Source organism: Mauremys mutica, chromosome 11 (assembly GCF_020497125.1).
Source record: "Mauremys mutica isolate MM-2020 ecotype Southern chromosome 11, ASM2049712v1, whole genome shotgun sequence".
NCBI classification, from domain to species: domain Eukaryota; kingdom Metazoa; phylum Chordata; order Testudines; family Geoemydidae; genus Mauremys; species Mauremys mutica.
The window spans coordinates 70,995,023-71,017,819 of record NC_059082.1 but is presented as its reverse complement, the minus strand read 5'-3'; the positions used below and the strand labels follow the sequence as shown (position 1 = coordinate 71,017,819).

Genomic DNA, 22,797 nt, shown 5'->3' with positions numbered 1-22,797 from the left:
GAGAACAGACAAAACCAGGGAGAGGATAAAATAACAGAAGGAAGTGGGCTAAGATATAAAAACGTACAGGTCTGCATAGCAGGATTTACCACTAAAAACTAATGTTGGCAAGCTGCCATGTCTCAGGTAAAAGCAGTACTGTAATGTCAAAAGTTTAAAATAGGTATAATGTACAAAATTAAATTGATACATTGGAAAATGCTATTATGCTTTACATCGTCAGGCAAACATTTTATTTTCAAGTTTAAGTTTTTTAACATGCATCTTTATGAACTTAGTTATAGTTTCATTACCAAAATTCTCAGCAAGTTGCACAGGTGTTAGATCTCCCAGGGGGCTTTTCACATCAGCTGCAGCATTCAGCAATAAATAGCAAATTCCCAAGTACCCTAGATGAAACAAAGATGGTGAAGAGGATTTTGGAGTCCAAAGACTTCCATTAATATCACACCTATATTTCTTTTATTTTGTGGAAAAACAAAATTACCTCACCTATTTTAAATAGGTATTTAAATGTAAATGCACTATTTTAATTCCCAATACAATCTAAGACAGTTTTAACAATAAATTTGCACAGAATACCATATATCCATTTACTGGAGTATAAATGAAAAAAAAACAAAACAGAATTTTAGGAGATTCTGGGAAAGTGTTTTTTTAATAATAAAAACTTAGAACATTTTAACATAATTGATTGCTTTTGTTAAAAACATAATAAAGATGAACAGGTCTAACATCATATGCTAGCAGCACAATCAAAATGGAAAGACATATCAAACATGCTGTGATGAATAAGGAAATGAAACATATTTTCTGAATGTGTACATCATAAAAACAAAAATGTACTAAGTCCAGTTATAAAAATCTGCAGTTGACTAACAATTCTTCAATAAACAGAAAATCAAAAAGTCTCCTCCACCCACAGGAAAAACCTTTTGCAAGTTGCCTGATAACTTTTTTCCTCTTCAGACTAATCCTTCCATAAAATATTATGTAGACATTCCTTTGTGTATCTTTATGTTCACAATGTCTTGGTCTATCCTGCAAACTTTTGCAAGCCAAGATTTGCAGAGAACAGTTTCCTGATATGGCTTTTTTTTCCTAGCCACTAATATTCCCATGGAATATTATGCCATATTTTGTACAAACTGCTCCCCCCATCCCTTTTCAAAACATGGTTGTATTTCACTCAGATTTAGCAGAGCTGAGATACATATATTTTAAAATAGACAAAGAGCTCCTAATCACTTAAGCAATCATTTGATTCCTTAACTACAAGTACTGAATGGTCAACTGAAAAGGTAAAAAAAAAATAATAATCCAACAACATTCTTTGCCGTTTTTACATTATAAAGCCACATATATTGGGGTTTAAAAATAGAGTCCTCTTAGAAGTCTAAACGTCTGACAGCGACCATAGAAAATATGATGTGTGAGAAAGTTTACCATAGACAATAGCAAGATGTAGAGCAGTAGCTCCATCACACTGGGGATTTGGGAAATTCACATTAATTCCAGGATAATGCAGCAGCAAAGATACAAGGTGCATTTTTCCAGTATTCACTGCAGCATGGAGTGGTGTGTTTCCATTTTCTGCTGCGTGGTTTACATCAGGTATGGGAAGTCCCTAGAACAAAAAATAATCAGGAAAACATTTTTGAGCTGAACAACCAAAACAGATTTACAATGAGAAAAGCAGCTATATTTCAGACCATAGAACAACTCCTCCATATTCTGTATTAATAAAATATAAAGCCTTTTATCTCTGGGTAATGGGCTCAGATGTGTTCCAAACCTGTAGTGATCAAAAGTCATTACACCCATCTGATGGCTGCTAGCTGCATGGAATTATTCAGTGATTTTTAGTCCCCTTCTTAGTGGAGACATCGAGCCTAATTCAATAGTCAGCTCTAAGTGGAACTCTTGTTCTCTCAAGGTTCTTTTACAGTGTCTGTCCCCAAGGTGTTTGAGAAACATCTAGCCTCAGAAGGTAGGCTCAGACCTGAATGGACATGAAGACTGAAGTATCCTCTCAAGGTGGGCTTCCACATAGATTGGAGGCATCATCAGCATAATAATGTGGGAAAACTTGCACTACTTCTGTAGCTCTTCTGTGGAAAAATTATGTACAATACCACTTAGGGGGCCTGGCCCAATCAGGACCCCATTGTGCTAGAAGCTATTCAAAGATCAAGTAAGAGACAGTCCCTGACCTGAACAGCTTACACTCTAAACAAACAGGGCGTCAATTTTCTTTGCAACCAGTCTTTCGCTTCATGAGCGAATTCACTTCCTGTGTATTTTTTTAAAATGAAAATTAACAATAATATTTTGGGCCTGCTGAGATCATCTTTCAGAAACTACTATTGCCAAAGAAAACAACAGTTTATGTGTGATGCCACAAAGTTCGATAGCCAGAGCTGGTGCCAAATTTGTCCCCAAACCGGGAAAGTCCAAAAAGCACTTCCAAGACCTGTCAGCTTCTGCTCATTAAGAGGACTACTATAACTTAATGTAGGACTTCACAACTCAACTCCTCAGCTCTGGAGTTCGGAGTCTATTTCTCCCCCCCCCACACACTAATAATCAACACCTGGGTTTAATTTTCTATTTCTTTTATTTAACTGTGCCCCTCACTGACACTTGGGAACAAGGCAAATTAAGTAACACTTCTGTCTATATTTTAAAACTATTATTGTTCCAGGCAGGGCCGACAAGAGTGGGGAGGAAGCCAGTACAAATTACCGGGGCCCGGCTTCCCCGGCCGTTTAGCCAGTCCGCCATTGCTGGGGGGCCTGAAAAATTTTTTCACTAGGGCCTGAACCCATTCTCGGTGGCCCTGGTTCCAGATAACAGCTAAATGTAACGGAAATAATAGAGAGCAAAAAGTTATTTTCCTCTGTTTTAGCTTGTTTATTTATGCATTTGACAGACCTTTACGTATAATTAGTTTCCCCTAATTATGTGGTTCTTCCATACAAGAGGGGAGTGAACATTTTTAAGAATAGGAAAATATGATTGCAAAATAATAATCACTGGGGGAGTGACTCAAGAGCAGGGCAGAATCTGAGTCTTTTGCACTAAAAAAATCAAATTAAGGAGCTCTGGTTTAATTTTTTATACCCACGCCCTTTAGCCATACTAATTTGTTATAAACCCTATAGAGTTCCTAATTAATACATTTTATATTTTTGTATTTAATGTAACTTTTTCAGTCAACTGACCATGTCAAGAAAATAGTCCAGTATCTTTGGTTGGTCATATATAGTGGCTAAAAATATGAGATTTCGATTTTTTTCATCTACTGCACCAAGGTCAAGCTGCTGGTTTATAATAAGATAATGCAAGACATCAGCATATCCCAGCTGGACACTGTGTAGAGCTCTGAGGAAGAAGAAAAAAAATATAACATTTCTTCATAAGAATGATAAAATGATAAAAATAATGCATGGAAGTTTGTAATAGGCTGATTACCAATGGTTCTTTACAGTTCTATATAATTTTCTAATAATTGAGAAAGGCAGTCATTAAAAATCTTATATAAACAGTCACCAAAAGTCCATTATAAAATAAGCCATTTTAAAAGATAGGAAGGGAAGGCATTTTATAAACTTATGAGGATTTTTAGTGGTTTTCTGTAACTGTGGAAGTCTATGGAGTATGCTATAACTTTGGCCATTTAATTGTGATGTATGTCAGTTAATTTCTGACAATGTGCTTAAACTTAAATGTGACAGTGAATTTTTATTTTTTGCCACTATTTGTATTTTGTATTTATATAGTCATGGTTGGCCAAAGCTTTTAATCACTCCATAATTGGCAACAGGGAAATTGGGTGAAGGGAGAGCTCTTGTTCTATTACATGCAATCTCTTCTTCATCCCCTCAAGTACTGCCATTTTTCTTTCTTTAATCTGAGAGGGACAGATCCAATTTCCCATCAAGTCAGTGTAATGATTCTCATTGACTTCACTGGGAGTGGGATTATATGAATAATCTTGGTTAAATTTAAAATGGCACTCACAAAACTAATTTGAGCCTTGATTGTGCAGTCTGATCCATACAGGCAGACCCCTATGAGGCATCCCATTTAAGTCAATAGATGTGGGGACCACCCGCATTAATCATATTGCAGGACTGAAGCTCTGATTTGTTCTCGTAATACCACCCTGGTTTACTGAAACTGATAAAAGGCTAAATATCTAAACTTCCTTTCCACCATTTATATTGACTGACTTTTTCCATTTCACTCATTTGAGACAGTGTAGTCAGGCTCCATTTTCCTCCCACCAACTTTATTTAAAAAAATTGTCCATTTGACCTTGTAGATCTCCTGGACTAGAAAAAAATACAGGTGTGTTTGGATTAAAAATATAGTAAATAATTCAGAGAACACAACAAGAAAATTTTTGTTTAAATCAGCAGCCATGTCATTCAAAATATTTCATTTCTTATTAAACTTTGTAATACACGTTTCTGTACCTTACCCCATCCTTCAATCCCCCCAAAAAGTGAACTTTGGGGCTCAGGTATTTGTCAATGATCTTGTCACGCAGGGGGGAAAAAATCTTCTCTGTGCACTCTACTTAAAATTTCCCCTCACCCTTCTGTGTGATTTATTGTATTTAAATGTAAAGAAATGACAAAATGATCAATTATATTCTCAACCAATAGCCTAATAAAAGGATTTTTTCTATTAGACAAGGCACCATCTCATATCCGGAAAAGTTAAAATCATTCACAATAAATTAAATATCACAATAACTATATTAATTTTCAAAAATGACAACATTATATTTAAGGCCTGATTTAACTTAATATAAAATCATAACGAGCTGCTGGAAGGGCATAACGAGAGGGGTCCTGCAGGGATCGGTTCTGGGTCCGGTTCTATTCAATATCTTCATCAGTGATTTAGATAATGGCATAGAGAGTACACTTATAAAGTTTGCAACCCCTCTCAGCTTGGTATCATTTGCAGGTGCTTAAGGAGGATAGGATTAAAATTCAAAATGATTTGGTCAAACTGAAGAAATGGTCTGAAGTAAATAGGATGAAATTCAATAAGGACAAATGCAAAGTACTCCACTTAGGAAGGCACAGTTAGTTGCACACATACAAAATGGGAAATGACTGACTAGGAAGGAGTACTGTGGAAAGGGATCTGGGGGTCATAGTGGACCACAAGCTAAATATGAGTCAACAGTGTAACACTGTTACAAAAAAGCGAACATCATTCTGGGATGTATTAGCAGATGTGTTGTAAGCAAGACACGAGAAGTAATTCTTTCACTCTACTCCGCTCTGATTAGGCCTCAACTGGAGTATTGTGTCCAGTTGGTTGAAAAAACATGACCTATGAGGGAGAATTGGGTTTGTTTAGTCTGGAAAAGAGAAGACTGAGAGGGGACATAACAGTTTTCAAGTATGTAAAAGGTTATTACAAGGAAGAGGGAAAAAAATCTTAACGTCTGAGGATAGGACAAGAAGCAATGGGCTTAAATTGCAGCAAGGGAGGTTTAGGTTGGGCATTAGGAAAAACTTCCTAACTGTCAGGGTGGTTAAGCACTAGAATAAAGAACAGGAGTACTTGTGGCACCTTAGAGACTAACACATTTGAGCATAAGCTTTCGTGGGCTACAGCCCACTTCATCGGACGCATAGAATGGAACATATAGTGAGGAGATATATATACATATAGAGAACATTAAAAGGTGGGAGTTGCCCAACCAATCCCACCTTTTCATGTTCTCTGTATGTATATATATGTATATATATATATATATATATATATATATATATATATATATATATCCTCACTATATGTTCCATTCTATGCGTCCGATGAAGTGGGCTGTAGCCCACGAAAGCTTATGCTCAAATAAATGTGTTAGTCTCTAAGGTGCCACAAGTACTCCTGTTCTTTTTGCGGATACAGACTAAACACAGCTGCTACTCTGAAACCTGTCACTAGAATAAATTGCCTACGGAGGTTGTGGAATCTCCATCAATGGAGATTTTTAAGAACAGGTTAGACAAACACCTGTCAGGAATGGTCTAGATAATTAGTCCTGCCATGAGTGCAGTAGACTGGAGTAGATGACCTCTCGAGGTCCCTTCCAGTTCTATGATTGACTGCCATTATGGACACCATATTTAAGAGATTTTTAAACCACTATTAAAGCAACACGAACACAGCTTTGTAATTGTATTTCTCAATTTAAATAAATGGCTTAAATTGAGAAAAAATTAAACTCCATCTTAAGATTATTAAAATTAAACTAGTTCTAAAGCATGATCCAAATTGGTTTACAGCTTCTTACTTTAGGCTTCCACTCTGCCAGTATCCAAAGTTATATCCCTTTATAAGCAAGGTTGATGCCAATGGCAATTAAACATTAATTTCCAAATTCAGGTAACAGCTCATTCATAGAAGAAGTGTTCCTTTCCTATCAGATTTTCAAACTGTTGGGTTGAGCAAAAGGGATAAAATTGTCCTTTAAGTCAATATTTGTCAATCCTGGAATTTCTGCTAGGAATTAAAGTGCAACTCCTTCTCAAGCAGACCATCAATTGAAGAATATCAAGTGTACATGACTAACAAAGGCACATCAGGTATTTTCACTAATAAAAACATTTTTCATAATAATGATAGTAGTAGTAGCCATTTGCAAACAGCAAAATGGTTTTGGATATTATTGTCTTAACAGTACAAATTTTAAAAAGGAGCCTAAAGCACTTGCTATAAAAGAGATAAAGAGACTCATTCAGACTACAATGGCTGTGTTCTGGATGCTAGAACAAGACGCATTAGAATGAGTTTAAAATTGAACAAGTGCCAAAAACAGCTTGACAAAGTGCCCATAAAAAGCATCCTGAAATGACAACTCCCACAAGCTAGGAGGTTGCTGACACCTGCAAGTAATTGAGCCAAAGGGGAGTGTGATCAGAAGGTACAATTACCAACTACAAATGAATGGCTGAGCATAAAAGGAAAGCATGAAGTAAGAAGAGTTTTGAAAGTCATGTTCAGCAGTGGTAACAATATAGGTCATAGAGTTTTTGAATTGACCATCAAATTGTAGCGAGGACACGGGCACTAGACTGGAAGGACTTGGAAAGTGCTACAGTCTGTACAAACGCTATCACTCAAAAGCAGCGGGAGGGTGGCGTAAGATGAAAGGAGGCTGAACATTTAACGTATATCGGTCTGCCTTGATTAGTTTTCCTCTCAAGAGCCAGAGAGGAATGTAGGACAGAGACAGGCAAGTTTAACTTATGTAACACCCTCATTTTCAGCCTAATAGAAAGTTCATCATCCAGAAACCTGGCTCAAAATAAATGGCTGAAGGGGCACAGCAGGCAAGCCTTTAGGAAAATGCTAGAGAGCACTATTAAAAAGTCTGTTTTTAAAAAATATTATATATATAATTTAAATAATTTAAAAAAATCACCAGAATGATGGGGCGAGGCTTCAAGAAAGATTTTGCAATGAAGTGCTTCAGACTGATTAGTCCATGACCTAGACCAGAAATGGTAGCATTTTTTGAATGACACAAAAACAAGCAATTTTCATAACTTGTTTCTTTCACTCTAGGGAATCCTCCTTATGAGCAAAGGTCAGAAACAAGAAATGTTAGTGCTGCTCCAATCCTTGAGGAAGCCACTAGGCAGGAAATTTATCCTTGCGTGCCACCAGTGTGCATATTGGATTTGAAAGGTAGACAAGAAAAGGCAGACATGGGATAAGGTTGACTCCCCTACTGAGGGGCTGCTGGTCTAGAGAAGATTTTTAATTTGTAAAAAGTCCAGCCTGAGAAATTTTACTTACTCTGGTGAGCAGCTACTTGCACAAGCAGTTTCATAGACCTCAGAACGGATGACTTGTGAGAGTAATTGCTCATCAGAGCAATTAAAGTCTCCACCATCTGGCTCAAAATGAGAGCAAAGTTTCAGATGGTTGGTCTGTGGCACTTGGGCTTTTTGCTCAGTGAGCAACAGATAAGCATGCGTCTTTCAGGATTTTTTCTTCTTTTGTCCTTTGCTCTTGTGAACCCTTTCAATAGGAAACAGAGCTTTAGAAGAGTTACAACTTGTGGGTTTTTAAAGTCTGAGTTAAGAGGTTAAGGAATACATAACAGAATCTTTCAATATGTTTAGATACAATATTTGTAAAAACTTTGCACTTCTTATAACTCAGAAAATTTCAAAACATTTTATAAGCACTAAACAGGTTGACAATAAGACCTCAAATTTCCCCCCTCAAAGGCAACATGCAAATTATTCGTTTAAAATTGGTTTTGTGCCCATTTTCTCTTTATAATGCAAAAAGAACTGAAGAGGTTTTTTTCTCTTCGCTTGTTTATTCAGCTTAGAAGTATCCAGAAAGTCACATCTAGCTTTCCCTACTTTTGCTGTAGGACTTTGTAGTGATCTCAGATGTTGATTAGGCAAACTCTGTCACTGCCTAACTGAAGAGGCTGGAGGATTGGATCTTTAGTAAAGGTGGCCTCTCTCACAAGCGCTTATTGGACTTTAGAGTTACAGTTTTATACACTTACATTAATTTTCCCTTTTCTCAGTTGCTTAGCTGTGTCTGACCCATAGAATTTTGACATCAGGAGGCCAGAGTTCCATATCATATAAAAATTTATTTAAAAAAAACACAACAAAAAACGCACCAGCTTTCAGGCTCTCTTTATGGCTCAGTGAAGAAGAAAAAAAAAATCTCTTCAACTTCTTTTGCAGGTGATTTTTAAAGAACAATCCTGCTATAATTGCATTAGAAACAACCTGGGAATAGCCAGTGTGTTTTTGGAGACTTTAGATCATATGTCAAATATGAGCTCCTTCTGCTGCTTTAAAGGCAGCATTTTGCTAACCATGGCTTTTTCCACAAAAAAGAGAAACAGTGAATGTAATGCATCAGGTTTGACTTGCACATGACTTTGCCTCCAAAGCAACGTACATTCCTGCAGCCATAGCTGAAGTGATGCTAAATGGCACAAAAAGGGGCAAAGGACAGAAAGCTTAACTTTTGCAACTCAAAGACTCATGAAGGAAAGAGAACCATTCAAACTTTTAAAAATTACAGTAGACCAAAAAAAGCTGGATTTTCACTAACATTACAGCACTCTGAAAATATGACTATATACATATATAAAAATGGCAAAGTTGTGACTTTACTATATGCTTTGTTAGGACATTTCTGTATTCATTTTTTCCTTTCCTTTGCTGCTTTGTTTAAATAGCCTTCTCCCTCACTCAGTAAAAAAAGTTTTAGTTGTAAATGTGAATTTTGTGCTCGAGAAGGGTGCCATGATCGCCCTGGAAACCAAAGTCCCATTTTTCTACAGAATAAATATAGCACATAGAACAGCAGCAACATATTTTCCTCAGAGTGTCCTCCAACCTGCAGAAGTTATGACATTCCCCACCAAAGCCAGGAAGGCATTTCGTTCTCCATATCTGGTCAATCCTGGTGTAATTTAGTAATAATTGTAGTGCTGACTTTGGGTGGCTTTGTCAATTAGTAGTAATTGTGGTGGTAGCTTTCCATTTCCACTTGATGTTGAAATCATGGTCTTGAATTAATATAAATTTTACAACAGAAATTGTGTAAGATTGAGGAAAAGATGGAGAGGAGGGAGTAAACTTGTTAGTTCAAGTACCTTAATCAGTAAACATGGAAATGTAATTTTGGCATATCTGGTAAAGTGACTAGGTATTCAAAATTACCTTGATCCTGAAGAAGTCATTCAGCAAGAGGAACAGAAGTTAAAGTCAAGATGCTAAGTGGTGAGTGGTTTGGGGAATACAGAAGAGCCACATTAAGCATGGCAGAGAAAGGCTCAGAGCATCCCTTCTTTACATGCATACAGAGGAGATCCTTCATGTGAGGATTTCCACCTGTATGTTTAGAAGGGAGAGGTGCCATCTCTAAGAGAGCCAGCACTGGACAGTCCAATATGGCCTCTTCTGTAGCCCTCAACCTCCACCTCTCAAGGAAAGTTTCACTTAATGGAGTTTTGCAGCATTTCTGGTCCTTTGAGAGTCATTAGAGATTGATCTGGGTCTTTTTGGGGGGGGTGTGGGGGGGAAAACACACCCTCCTCATTTTTTGAGACCAAGGACAGAAAAAAAGTGGTAGGACCCCAGCATATTACATGAGGCTACTATCCTTAGCAGATAGGGTCACAGAGGTAGCTCTGCTTCTACAATTTATCCCAAGCCCTGTAAATCCTGACTACAGCCCTGTTAAGGCCAGACATAAGAAGGCATATTCTCTCCTTCTTCCACATGCAGCATTCCTACTCCTTTTTCCACATGCAGCATTCCTACTCCTTTTTCCACATGCAGCATTCCTACTCCTTTTAATGGAAGTCATGCACATGGACTGACTGAAACTATAGTTCTGGCCTCTAACTATCACTCCAAATAAAAAGGGCTGTCTTTTTTGTTTCAGCCGTTGTAACTTAGACAAAGCTACTTCCATGGTACCATACGGGCTCTTGTTAAGAGTAGCTTGTGATTAAGAGTCACATTCCAATGCAATGGTGCACCATCCTAGCCCTAACATGCAATTTCATACATACTACTATTTTTAAAATCCATAGCTGAACTTGGGTATTATGTAAAGATTATGCAAATTTAGACCTATCAGTTGGGAAATATCCTGGATTTGGATAAATCATTATTGGTGAATTACAACTGCTTATCACCTATGAGTAAGGAATGGATATAAAAAAAGAAATACAAAGTATGAGAATACTTGCTTTACTATGAACTCAGCAAAAGATTTTGCTAAGTTCTGGGCTGGATTCCATCTCTTAAAGAAACCAAACTTGTATGATAAGACACTGCTTCTCTTGTGAACTAGTTTACATATTCTTCAGGACAATATCTTCATATTTGCGTACTGAGGATTCTCCCTTCCTCCCATACAATTCTCATTGTGGAAGGGATACTTGAGATAGAGTGTAGAGAGAACAGCAGCATCTTGATCTTATTTGTATACCAGCCACAGTGCCGCTATGACCTATGTTTTCTAAGTTGGTTAAGTACTATGGTAACAGGCTATTAAACTGCAGTTTATAAAATCAGAAAACAAAAAACAAGCAATTTATTTTTCAAAACATTTATTTTTTAAACAGTTTGATAAAACCATTCATTGGCATTTAGAGTTCAACTGTAAACAATCACAATAAGTTGCTACTGTGCATTGAACTTTATACATTTTTACACAACATTGCAGTAACAATCCATAGGAGTAAGTTAAATTCAGCATATTTGAGAATGGATTTGGCTATTGAAACACTGTACTGGAAAAATCTGTGCAGTCAGGTAAGTAAAATTATTCAAAAGCTTGATGTTTAACTCCCTCCTGTGGTGTAAGTAAGCAGCATCATAATTCATCAGCTTCTATAAGTGTATATAGTGCTATATATTAAAAAGCCTGCTTTCACTCAGAACAAAATTTCAAGTTAACTACAGAAACTCCTTGCTCATGAGTTAGAGTATTATATAAGAGAGTTTCAAATAGACAAAGTTATTGTAAGCATCTTTCCTTACACCAAATGGGTATGCCACATTTAGGGTACGTCCATACTACCCACCCGGGTCGGTGGGTAGCGATCGACTTCTCGGAGTTCGATATATCGCGTCTAGATGAGACGCGATATATCGAACTCCGAACGTGCTCCCATCGACTCTGGAACTCCACCACCGCGAACGGCGGTGGCGGAGTCGACGGGGGAGCCGCAGACTTCGATCCCGTGCCATGAGGACGGGTAAGTACTTCGAACTAAGGTACTTCGAGTTCAGCTATGCTATTCACGTAGCTGAACTTGCGTACCTTAGTTCAACCCCCCCCCCAGTGTAGACCAGGCCTTAAGATACATTTGTAGTCCTTTTGGGCTGATACACTCTAGGAGACCTTCTCGATTCTTTAAAACTCTTACTGCAACATGAAGAATGACCAAAAAGAGTATTTAGTTGTTTCGTGTGCAAAAGCCTATACTAAGAGTTTTAGCATTTATAGCCAAGACAATTCACATTACCATGCATATAAGCATTGAAAACTAAATTGTTACCCACCATTTAGGGATGGATTCTGTGTCAATTGAAGCCAGTGGCAAGGCTCCCACTGACTTCAGTGGTGAAGATCAGGCACTAATCTAGAGTGAGTTGGTTTTAAAGAGAGACTGTCAACTTCAAAAATTACTTGTCATAACAGTAGGTGGTAAATACTCAAGATTACTATAATTTTGTTCTCTAATCTTTTGGTTATTTGTTTCAGTTTGTTAACTTTAAGTCAGTTTCCCAGTCTGTATAAGTCTTCCACACACCAGAGAAACATCACTTTTTTTTTAATTTTAAAAAAGTAGTAACAAAAATGGGTACAGTTATACAGTCTGATACCATTCCTGAAAGTTCCTTACATCACTTTTTGAAATGGACTGAGTTTCAAATTAACAGTATCACTTTAATGAACAGCTGAACTCGGGTCTTGATGTCAATGGCAGTTTTGGTTGCACAAAGAACACATCCTCAAAACACATCCCAATCCAAAACAAGAATCAAGGACTGAAATTTAGAGCATGATGTCCAAACAATCATTTTCAGGCTATTATTCTGACATTTGGGTGTCAAAACGAGTAGCCACATGTCCTTAATTTAACATGAAAAAAAAATTTTTATCAGTAAATAAGAATGGGTCAGAGAAAACATCCTCTGAATTTTCATAAGTGGACCTATGAATCATTTATTTGGGGAAATGTAGCATGTATTTTTACATGAGAAATGATAGATTTTAGTTTAATTTCAAGAGAGGTTCACCACATTAAAGATTAGTAAGTAGAACTTATTTTTAAAGTTACTTTGTCTAAAGGCTTCAACATCTTTCAAGTATTATAGAAAAAGATCAAGCCAATGTCATAAAACATGCCTCATTTAACACAATCATTATGAAAAAGATTGCAACCAGGTTTATTCAGACAGTTCAGTATAATTCTTAAAAACTCATGACAGACTGACTATCTTACCAAGAAACCCAAGCAGCATAAGTTAGCATGGTTAGTTTGGTTACTAGCTGCAGGCCTTGATAGATTCCATGCCACAAGTATCTGACAACATAAGATTACAATTCACAATCACAACAATAAAAAGGACTGTGGATTTGGACTGTTAGGTAAATGTTTTTCAAAGCAGCTGGTTTAGAGAATAAAAGCAAACAAAATAAACTTACCACTGAGGTGGTATATCTGCTAAGATTAATAGGTAAACTCTGATAAGCTCTCATGACAAATGTCAGTGTTCATACACTGTCAAAATTTGTTACAATAACCAGATATAGAGGAGCCTATCCAAAACAGATGAGGGTAGTGATATGGGCAGGAGGGAAGTATACAGGACCAAACCATTTTATCTGCTAAACTGGTAAAAGATGAGAAAGAGGCTAAGGACCTGCTCCTATGAAGAAAGTCCACATATTTTTTCCAGCACACAACGTAAAAAGTTCAGTCGAAGCACTTATGTTCCTCAAAACTCAGAAAATAAGCCACAACAAGCAGTTCCCACAATATGTTGCAGGTATTCCTTGCCTGGGCCCATAGTTTCCTTGTGAGGTATACATGTAATTTACATGAATGCCAGTACCTACTAGCCTTGATATTTAGTATAGTTTCTACTCCTTTTTGAAGTTTAACACTAAAGGGCCAAGACAGTTTACACAGCATTCAAAACATATGGCTGTGGTTTTGCCTATACACATACAGTTCTCCGCAGGCACATTAAAAAGGCTCAAGGCATTATTCATTATTTGTTTTAAACATACTTAAAGTGACCTTTAAAAACAGCAGTGCAGTATTTGCTTAAGTTCCACTTCAGTCAAGAAACATGTTTATAAAAAGTTGCTAGATAATTCTCAATACTACATTTTTTATTTTCTTACCTTTCTTTAACCACTTCGTTTGTTTGCTTTGTAGTAGCAGAAAGAGAACTCTTGATATGTAGTTCAGGAACAAGCTTGATACTGACCAATGCCTTATAAAACTGAATTTAAAAGCATTAAGTTGTTTAGTAACTAGTCTTATATTTTACTTTGATGTATTAAATACTTCTGACTGATATCCATAACTTAGCAAGCAAAAAATTGGAAGTATTTAAAAAAAGCCATCTTTTAGTCTTTCGAAATTACCCACCCCACTAAAATATATTCTTTCCTAGTACAACAGATTCCTTAGGACAGCCTCAACCCTAGAGAGGCATTTACTGTGAAAACTGATTCCTACATCAGATTTACTGAGGCTATGAAACTCCCTGAAAACCGATTCAATGCTTTTAGTCCAGACATTTTCCCTTTTTTGAGATGAGATCAGCACATCAGGTATAGTGAAAAATTTTTACCGGTGTACACATCACTGTACACAGTAGCCATGTGTATAAATATTACACATCTATGAAATCCTACCTCCCCTTTGGTTTACAATTCTCCCTCCCAGGGGGAAGACACTGACATTTCTGTGTTGCTGTCTCTACCAGATAATTCTAGTAGTACAAGAATACTGCTTTTGATTTATGCTTCTCCAGCCTTGAAGTGCAGTGTATATATGGCATGTGAAATGCTACCACACTAAACCATCCTTTATTTCAGTCTCAGATGGAATGTTTAAGTTACCTTTTAGGTTTACAATAAATCAAATTCAAGGCATGTTAATTTATTAGAATGGATTTAATCCACTCAGAATTAACACTCTTTAAATGTTAAAAGATTACATAAAGACGACAAACGACAATTCAATCACCTTTCTGTGTCTAGTAGCAGGGGGTAGCCATGTTAGTCTGTATCCACAAAAACAACAAGGAGTCTGGTGGCACCTTAAAGACTAACAGATTTATTTGGGCATAAGCTTTCATGGGTAAAAAACGCACTTCTTCAAAAGCATGGAGTGAAAATTACAGATGCAGGCATTATAATACTGACACATGAAGAGAAGGGAGTTACCTCACAATTGGAGAACCAGTGCTGACAGGGCCAATTCAATCAGGGTGGATGTAGTCCACTCCCAATAACTGATGAGGTGGTGTTAATTCCAGGAGAAAGTTGCTTTTGTAGTGAGTCAGCCACTCCGTCCCTATTGAAGCCCAAATTAATGGTGTTAAATTTGCAAGTGAATTTTAGTTCTGCAGTTTCTCCTTGAAGTCTGTTTCTGAATTTTTTGTTGAAGTATGGTTTTAACAAAAAAAATAAATAAATTCAGAAACAGATTTCAAATAGACCCCCTCATCAGTTATTGGGAGTGGACTACATCCACCCTGACTGAATTGGCCCTGTCAACACTGGTTCTCCACTTGTGAGGTAACTCCCTTCTCTTCATGTGTCAGTATAACGCCTGCATCTGTAAGTTTCACTCCATGCATCTGAAGAAGTGGGTTTTTTACCCAGGAAATATTATGCCCAAATAAATGTGTTAGTCTTTAAAGGTGCCACTGGACTCCTTGTTGTTTCTGTGTCTAGTTATTGCAGACTGTTTAACCTGATCCCATGATCATGGCTGAAAGCCACACACTCAGGGAAGTTAACAGTCTTGTCATGGTGAAACATCTATATGATCAGGTCTGTAGTATACAATATTCATCATACCAGAAGTCCCTTCATAGAACAATTTGTTTACAATATTCAAAAGGAATGTTATAAGTCACCAGCACCCTATACAATAGGCTTATGTAAAAACATTCTAGTCAGTCTTTTTTAAACATCATAAAGACAAACCTAGCAAAAACAAAGGGGCGGGGGGATCTATTTCTTACACCTTCATTTGCTCCTCATTCCTGGACATTTGTGTACATCAAAATCATCTCTAAAAGTAACTATGATGTTACAAAAAAGAAGAGGAATGATTAAGTAAGAAACATGCAACAGGAAAAGATAAACTAAGGCACAAAGTGTTCAGCCTGGCCTTACAAGCATAAATAATTGCAGTGCAATTTTTGTGCAAATGAGTACATTGTTCTTAGATGTCCATGCAACAATAAATGCAGATACAAAACTGGTACTGAGTGCAAAAAAAGGAGACTAACCTTTGAAACACTTAATGTATAGGAAGAGAGATCCTAATTCTTTGCCGGTATCCATAGCTTTAAAAATAAGAAAACCTTATGTCACCTGCCCCAGAAAAGTAGCAGGGAGCATAATTTCTAAATTAACAATTTTCATCCTTTCCCATAATAGATAAGTAGCTTCTGATAATTTAATCTACAACTCAGTATTTGACTTTTTAGAGAACTGTCAGATTTCTAATGCTATTGACTGTGTAGTCTCACTGCGCAGAACTCTGAGCTTTTACTAAAAACAATAAAGTGGACATGAGTTATATAACACACAATGGTTCCATTACAGTCTATGGGACAAAGTCTAATTTTTGCCCAGGATAGCAACAGCTCCTTCACAGCTGTTTACTATTTATAATGTATGACTACTTTGACATCTCTGCTGATTATGTAACTAGTACATATGTGATCTAAGGTCTAAAACTACATATGTAGTTTTAAAGTGCACATAATTTTATTTAATTTTCTAAATTTAGAAATATTTTTTAAACACACAGAAGTCAGTCCATATGTGGGACTCAAAGCAAATAAAAGGCCACTTCTGAAAGCAACAAAAAGAGAAACTTTCTTCACTCCTAGAAGCCTAAAGGTATATTGAGTTATTTTCAAAATTTTGTAAATCATAACCTGGGGCATTGAAATCAATAGGACAACTCATATGAATAAGGGTTTGTGGAATCAGTTCCTAAGGGCCAAATTCTCCAACGCAATGTGGCTAATTTGCAGAGAATTGTTGGCATAAGCTTGTCCAAAGGAGAGTTTAATGGGCTTAGGAAGGATCATCTCAGGGTAAGGATGACCTTTCAGTGTTGCAGAGGCATTGTAAACATTTGTATACCAGCCTGCCAGCATTGCAGGGAAAAGGGGACATGGCTCTATGTTTTGCACATTTCTGGTCCCTACAGACTGTTTGCTGCCCTCAGGATGCATTGGGACCAAGTCTCCACAGAGCTACAACAGGATCAGGGGAGTGCAAAAAATTAGAGTTTTATATCCACCTTTGCATACCTCAACCTCAATGCTCTAGGCAGATCAGCTACCCTACACCCCACCCCCACACACCCGGAGTGGGCTTCATATTTCCAGTAAGATTCATAACGAAGGTTTGTTTTTTAAAGAAAGGACACACAATCCCCCTGCAAATATAGTTAGTTATAAGGGAGACATTGATAGGTCTTTGTCTACAGGTCACCAGCAAGTTTCATTGAAGATATTCTTTAAATGAAACTAACACCATTTCTCTTAAAAAGACAAAACAAAACAAAAAAACCCACTGTTTTGAGAGATGTCCTACATTGGAGTTCTCACCTTCAGAATCTCTCAGTTAATTGAATACAAAATGCTTTTGGAGTCACAGGTTTACAAAAAAAAAAAATATGCTGAGATAGATGGATTGAATTCTACAGGTAAGAACTTTCCAACAGGGGACTATAAATACCAGCCAAAAAGCACAGCTTTAGCTCAGACCCTTAAAAAAAGATCAGTGCTGTAAAATTAAAGTCAAAAGCTTTCCAAGCATTAATGTGAGAAACTCATTTGAGAGCTGCATGAATCCTAAATAAGTGAAATTAAAATCTCCTGAGCCCAGAAGTTATGGCATTCCATATAATATTCCCCATTACTTACTAGACAAGAGTGTTTTATTAGCAACTCCAAGTGCCATTTAATTTAGTTGCATAGCTCTCACTAAAACCTGAACTCTAACTTTGTCTCAGCACTGTTTGATTTAATCAGATATATTTTTCTAATATTAAAAACAGACATTATTAAAATTTCAGCATTATTTTGCTTTTACCTTCACTACTGCATGCCAGAGATTTGCTAGTGCAAAAGCTCGTACAGCTAGTAGCCACTGTGTTACCTGAGGATTATTTGTTGTATATTTTATACTTGAAAGCATTTTTTTATATGCAGTTGTTTGCTCTGAAGACATGACATTTAAATAGTCAAGGAAAATACATGGTTTCTGGTTGCTCAGTAGTCCCATAGGATATTCACTCAATGTGGCAGCAAGGATGGAATGCAGATCAGAAGGTTGCAGTTCAGAATCCAACTCCTCAAGAAATGCAAGTTGCAATTCATCCTCAATAATACCCATTTCTAATTCCAACAATTGTCTTTTTTGATTGTACTGTAGCTCTGACAGCCAGAAATGTGCAAAATGTACAAAGTTATCTCCAGTGCAACACCAGACACCCAAGTCACTAATAGAATTATATGCTTTCTCCAGCCAATCTGTCACAGAAGTACTATCAAAGTGGTTAAAAACCTTATCAAGTCGTCCTCTCTCAGGTGAAAAGAGCAGATGAGATGAATCCTTTGAAGAGACAGCTGCACTTAAATTTAACCTTGTTGGTTCACTCAAATGAGGAGGCATTTTCTTGCCGATATGAGGCAAAGGTACAGCCTTAAATAAAGAACAATTGCTGATCTTAAGAGAAAAGAATTCTTTTTGTAAGCTACTATTAAGATCAACTTGAGAATTCTTCAACAAGGAACACACATCTGGAAGGTGAAGGATCTCATTTTGGCTATTTGGGCCACTTTCACATAAATGTTCATGGTTTAAATCGTCTTCCTCCTCCATATTCATATGTGAGACAATCATAGCTCTTCTGTCCTTCAAACTTTGCATTTTGTTAAACAGTAATACAGACTATTATTAACCCTAGTTGCAGCACAGCAAGTCGCAAGTCAATGGATCTCAATATGAACCTGAAAGAAAGAATGAATACAGGAAATTAACTCATGGTCAGTCTCCATCTTCAATTGCTTCTCTTACACCTTTTCATCATATCCAAACAACATTATCAGTATTACCAGATATTATTTAGAGATCTCCATATCATGAAGGAAAAAAAGAATAGCTCAACAGCAGAATGTAGTTGAGGAACCTAATAGTATAGTTTGTAAGGAGGTCCCCCTAACTCTTTTCCTTGAATATGTTCAAGCAGATTTATCCTACACTGCTGAAAGTGGATATTAATGCTATTAATTTTAACAGGTTCTAAAAATGTTATTCCTATACACAAAATATAAGATCACGGCCTCTGATAGCAAGTGTCCCTCTACTCTGCTGCACATTTAATGCTAGTTTCTCCTCTTTTGCAGTTTAAACTCACTGAGTTAGAGCTTACCTTTGTTGGGTGGTGGAAAGCGTCACAGGTGACTCAGCGAATGAGACATCTGAAAACTTATTGCATAACAATACTCTCTACTTTAACCTATAAGATTGCAGTATTTAAGTGATCAGAGGCTTAACATCAGAGATCAGTTTTAAGTGTCTCTCTTCCTTTAATTTTTAAACATGGACATTAAAATTAGAGGCAAAGTCTCAATTATTATGGCCATCAAAGCTGTTTTTAATAATGTTTCATTTCCCCCCAAACATGTTTGTGTGTGCTACTTTCTGTACTTGCTAACTTTGTATCAAGGCACTCAGTGAAAAACTGCACAACTATAAGCCCTCAGCAACGGGTTAAGTGCCCGGAGAACGTTCACATTGATTGGCACATACAGCAGATGGAACAATATGCGCAGCTCAGAGGAAAGACCACCAGGCAAACTGATTGCACAAGTACGATTAGGGGTTACAATGTATATTGCAACAAATCAAGATGCTGATCGTGTTACAAGACGACCACCATCTGCCAAAACAAGCAGTAGACAAGGATGAAATAGCTGCCATGGTTACTAACTGAATACTGTCTGTGGAGCTAAACATGGCTTATATCCAGACATATCACTAACTTTACAAATTTAAAGAGTTGTAGCACAGAAAGACAGGTGCAAGAAGAAAACATCTCCATATCCATGTCATCAATCCTCTGGTCCATTCAGTCTCCCTATCAGTTTATCATTTTATTTGTTAGATTTAGAAGTTTCATCCTTTATGGGCCTCAAGTGGTAATAACATCTGTCCTCTAACATACCACAACCAAGCTTTCAGAGACCTTCTCCACAGTCACTTCCCCCCGCCCCCTTCTCCCTTCCCACTGAGTAGCTGGCTGAAAGGCTGTTCAAGTGCTTGCCTCATGAAGGCCCTCTTCTGTTGCCAGTGAAGTCAACAGCAAAACGTTGACCACCTTCTGTGAGAGAGTAGGCTCACATCCTAACAAGCTGTGTAAAGGCCTAACCCTCCAGATTATGAGTTTCCAAGACCCATTGGGATGGATGAAATAGAGGGAGCCCTGTATCTTGCAAGAGCGGGCTCCAAATAGTTTGTTTTACATTTAAATCAAAAGCTTATAAATGTATATTTTAGTGTAAGCATCAAGTTATCCTGGGTTTCCTAGTAGGACAATTCTTCTTGAATTTGAAAGTTAATCTCTACCAGAAAACTAATTTTTACTGCTCCTTCGGGTAGTTATGCTGATTTTGTTTCAACCTATATATGCTAATAAAATTATTTAGCCAGACAGACAGAAACTGGAACACTAAACACAGCATGTATCCTACAAAGAAGACAAGATAACATGCAAGCTGAAGGACTAGAATAATAGTCACTTATTGCTTATTACAGTGACTGCTGCGCAGGATCAGATAACAGCATAACCACAATGTACTGGTCTTTGTTTTTAAATTTACACAACAGGATGTTACTCCTGGGGGAATTCTATGCCACTGCATGTGTGAAGAATTCATGTCACCTGTGGATTTCTTGGCTTCCCCACAGAAAAATTGCTTTCTAAAAGGGAAGCTGCAAGACCAGTCATGCACCAATCCCTAGCAGTGCAGGTACATTGTTTCAGGCACCTGGAGTAGCCAGCAGAGAGGTAAATAACCACAGGGCTGGAGACACTCCAGCCAGTGGCTCCTACCCTGAGCTGGGATCAGCTGCTAGTCCTGTCTGGGCTGGAGGCAGGATAGGACAGGACTTCCTCTTCCCCTGCAAGGGGTGACTGGGGCTGTGTCAGACCCACCCCCAGAAACAGAAAGCTCATCATCCTCCCCTGCTTTATGCCCGCATTGCTCCTCTGCTGTGGGGAGAGGGGTCACTGTATGGGAAGCTGCTCCCCCATCCACCTAACCCCCATGCATCTGGGCCTCCCATACCCAGATACCCCTGCCAAACCTCACATGGTATATCCAGAACTCCCCTAGCCCTCCATACCCAAACCCCACCCCACTAAACCTCAACCCCTGCATCTGGAGCCCCCTGCACCCAGACCACTGCCCACTGAGCTCCCTGCACTCAAACCCCCACCCTGATGCCTGAGCCCCCACATCCATACTCCCCCTCACTGACTCCCAATTAGCTGCACCCAGACCACCACCCCACCAAGCCCCACTCCCCCAGCACCCAGACCCCCCCTACTGAGCCCCAAACATCTTCACCTGGAAGCCCCTGCAGAGTCCTATTGCCCCTGCACCTGGAAGCCCCCCAGAGAGCTTGTGCACATCCAGATGCCCACCACACCTAAACCTCCCCACTGAGCTGCCTGCATCCGGAGTCTCCCACACCTGGATCCCCCCCACTTAGATCCTGCGTGGTTGAGCCTGCCTGCCCCACACTTGGTGCACCCGGCATAGAGGGGCAGGGCCACAGGGTGTTTCTGGGGCAGGGGCAAGCCCAGTCCTTATCTTATGCGGTGTCAGAGTTAGGTGCAGCCTCACCACTGAGTCCATATCCTGGGGCTGGAGGGAGCTGCAGGGTGATCTCCCACCTTGATGCAGCCAGTGGCCTGTGCGCCCCACTGCCACGCTGGAGCCTCTGCATTTATTTCTTAACAAATAAAACCTGCAGAATTTTAAAATGCTGTGTGCAGAACGCCCTCCCGCGTAAGGATGTGCGCAAAACACATCACAGCCACGACCTGACGTTCACTCCAGTTGGGACTGAGCGCAAAAGTTTCTCTCTAGTCAGATTAAAAAGACAACAGGGCCCTCAGCCCCCGGCAGCGCAGGGAGCTTCGCGGGCACCTGATCCAACCTGCCGGGGAAGAGTTAGTAACCCCAGCAATGGCCTGACTCAAGCGGAGTCACGGCCGCCTCCCCTCCCGCAAGCCCCCCGGCGGCGCGGGCGGAGAACGCAGCCCCTCCCCCCACTCACCTGCAGCCTGACGTTGAGCATCATGGAGGCCACGATGTAGAGATAGGGGAAGTTGATCCGGAGCTTCCAGGCCAAGTCGAAGAAGATGAGGAGGGTCCTGGTCAGCCCCTTGCAGAAGACCCCGTAGGACCTGGCGGCGGCCGACTGCGAGAGCCTAGCAGCCAGGGCGGACAGAGCCGCCGCCATATACGCCCCGCCCCGCCCCCCGGGCGCTCGGACTGCACCGCCCCCGCTCCGTACTGACCCGCTGGGGAGCCGACCCAGGGCCTCTCGCCGCCCCCAGCCCAAAGAGCCCGGATGTCGAGCGCAACGGGGGAGACGGGAAGGAGGCAGGACAACTATGAAATTTACATACGCAGGTCCACCGCTTGCTACGTCACAGCGATTTTGCGTTATGACGGCACGGCGCAGCGACGCAGGCTGGGGGCTACCAAAACCAAATTGGGCAAAGAGCGTCCCTCCCCCGCGCACGGGCAGTGCTCGCGGAGCCGCTGGGCTCCTGCCTCAGCCCCTCCCACCTCAGGATTAGGCGCATGCGTATTAAGACTATGGACTCGGGGCTAGGGAGGGTACGTGCAGTACTGCCCTTACCTGCAGAATAGGCGGGAACGAAGCAGGGAGGGACTAGGGGGCGCT

General features: G+C 39.2%; 1 protein-coding gene across 5 annotated transcripts; it reads right to left on the bottom strand.

Moving 5' to 3' along the window:
- Window positions 1-49: 49 nt before the first annotated feature.
- Window positions 50-22,504, bottom strand: FAM220A (family with sequence similarity 220 member A). Of its 5 annotated transcripts, XM_044980851.1 has the most exons (6): window positions 18,930-19,197; window positions 17,905-18,824; window positions 13,951-14,051; window positions 3,225-3,384; window positions 1,447-1,627; window positions 50-389 (listed from the first exon to the last, which is right to left on the bottom strand). In XM_044980851.1, the coding sequence occupies exons 2-6, from the start codon at window positions 18,742-18,744 to the stop codon at window positions 220-222; spliced, it is 1,452 nt and encodes a 483-aa protein (XP_044836786.1). In that variant the 5' UTR covers window positions 18,745-18,824; window positions 18,930-19,197; the 3' UTR covers window positions 50-219. The 5 variants fall into 5 exon arrangements, 4 of the variants coding, with proteins under 4 accessions (XP_044836786.1, XP_044836787.1, XP_044836788.1 ...); XM_044980852.1 differs by lacking the exons at window positions 3,225-3,384; window positions 13,951-14,051; XM_044980853.1 differs by lacking the exons at window positions 50-389; window positions 3,225-3,384 and having other exon boundaries at window positions 1,478-1,627.
- Between the last annotated feature and the right edge of the window lie 293 nt (window positions 22,505-22,797).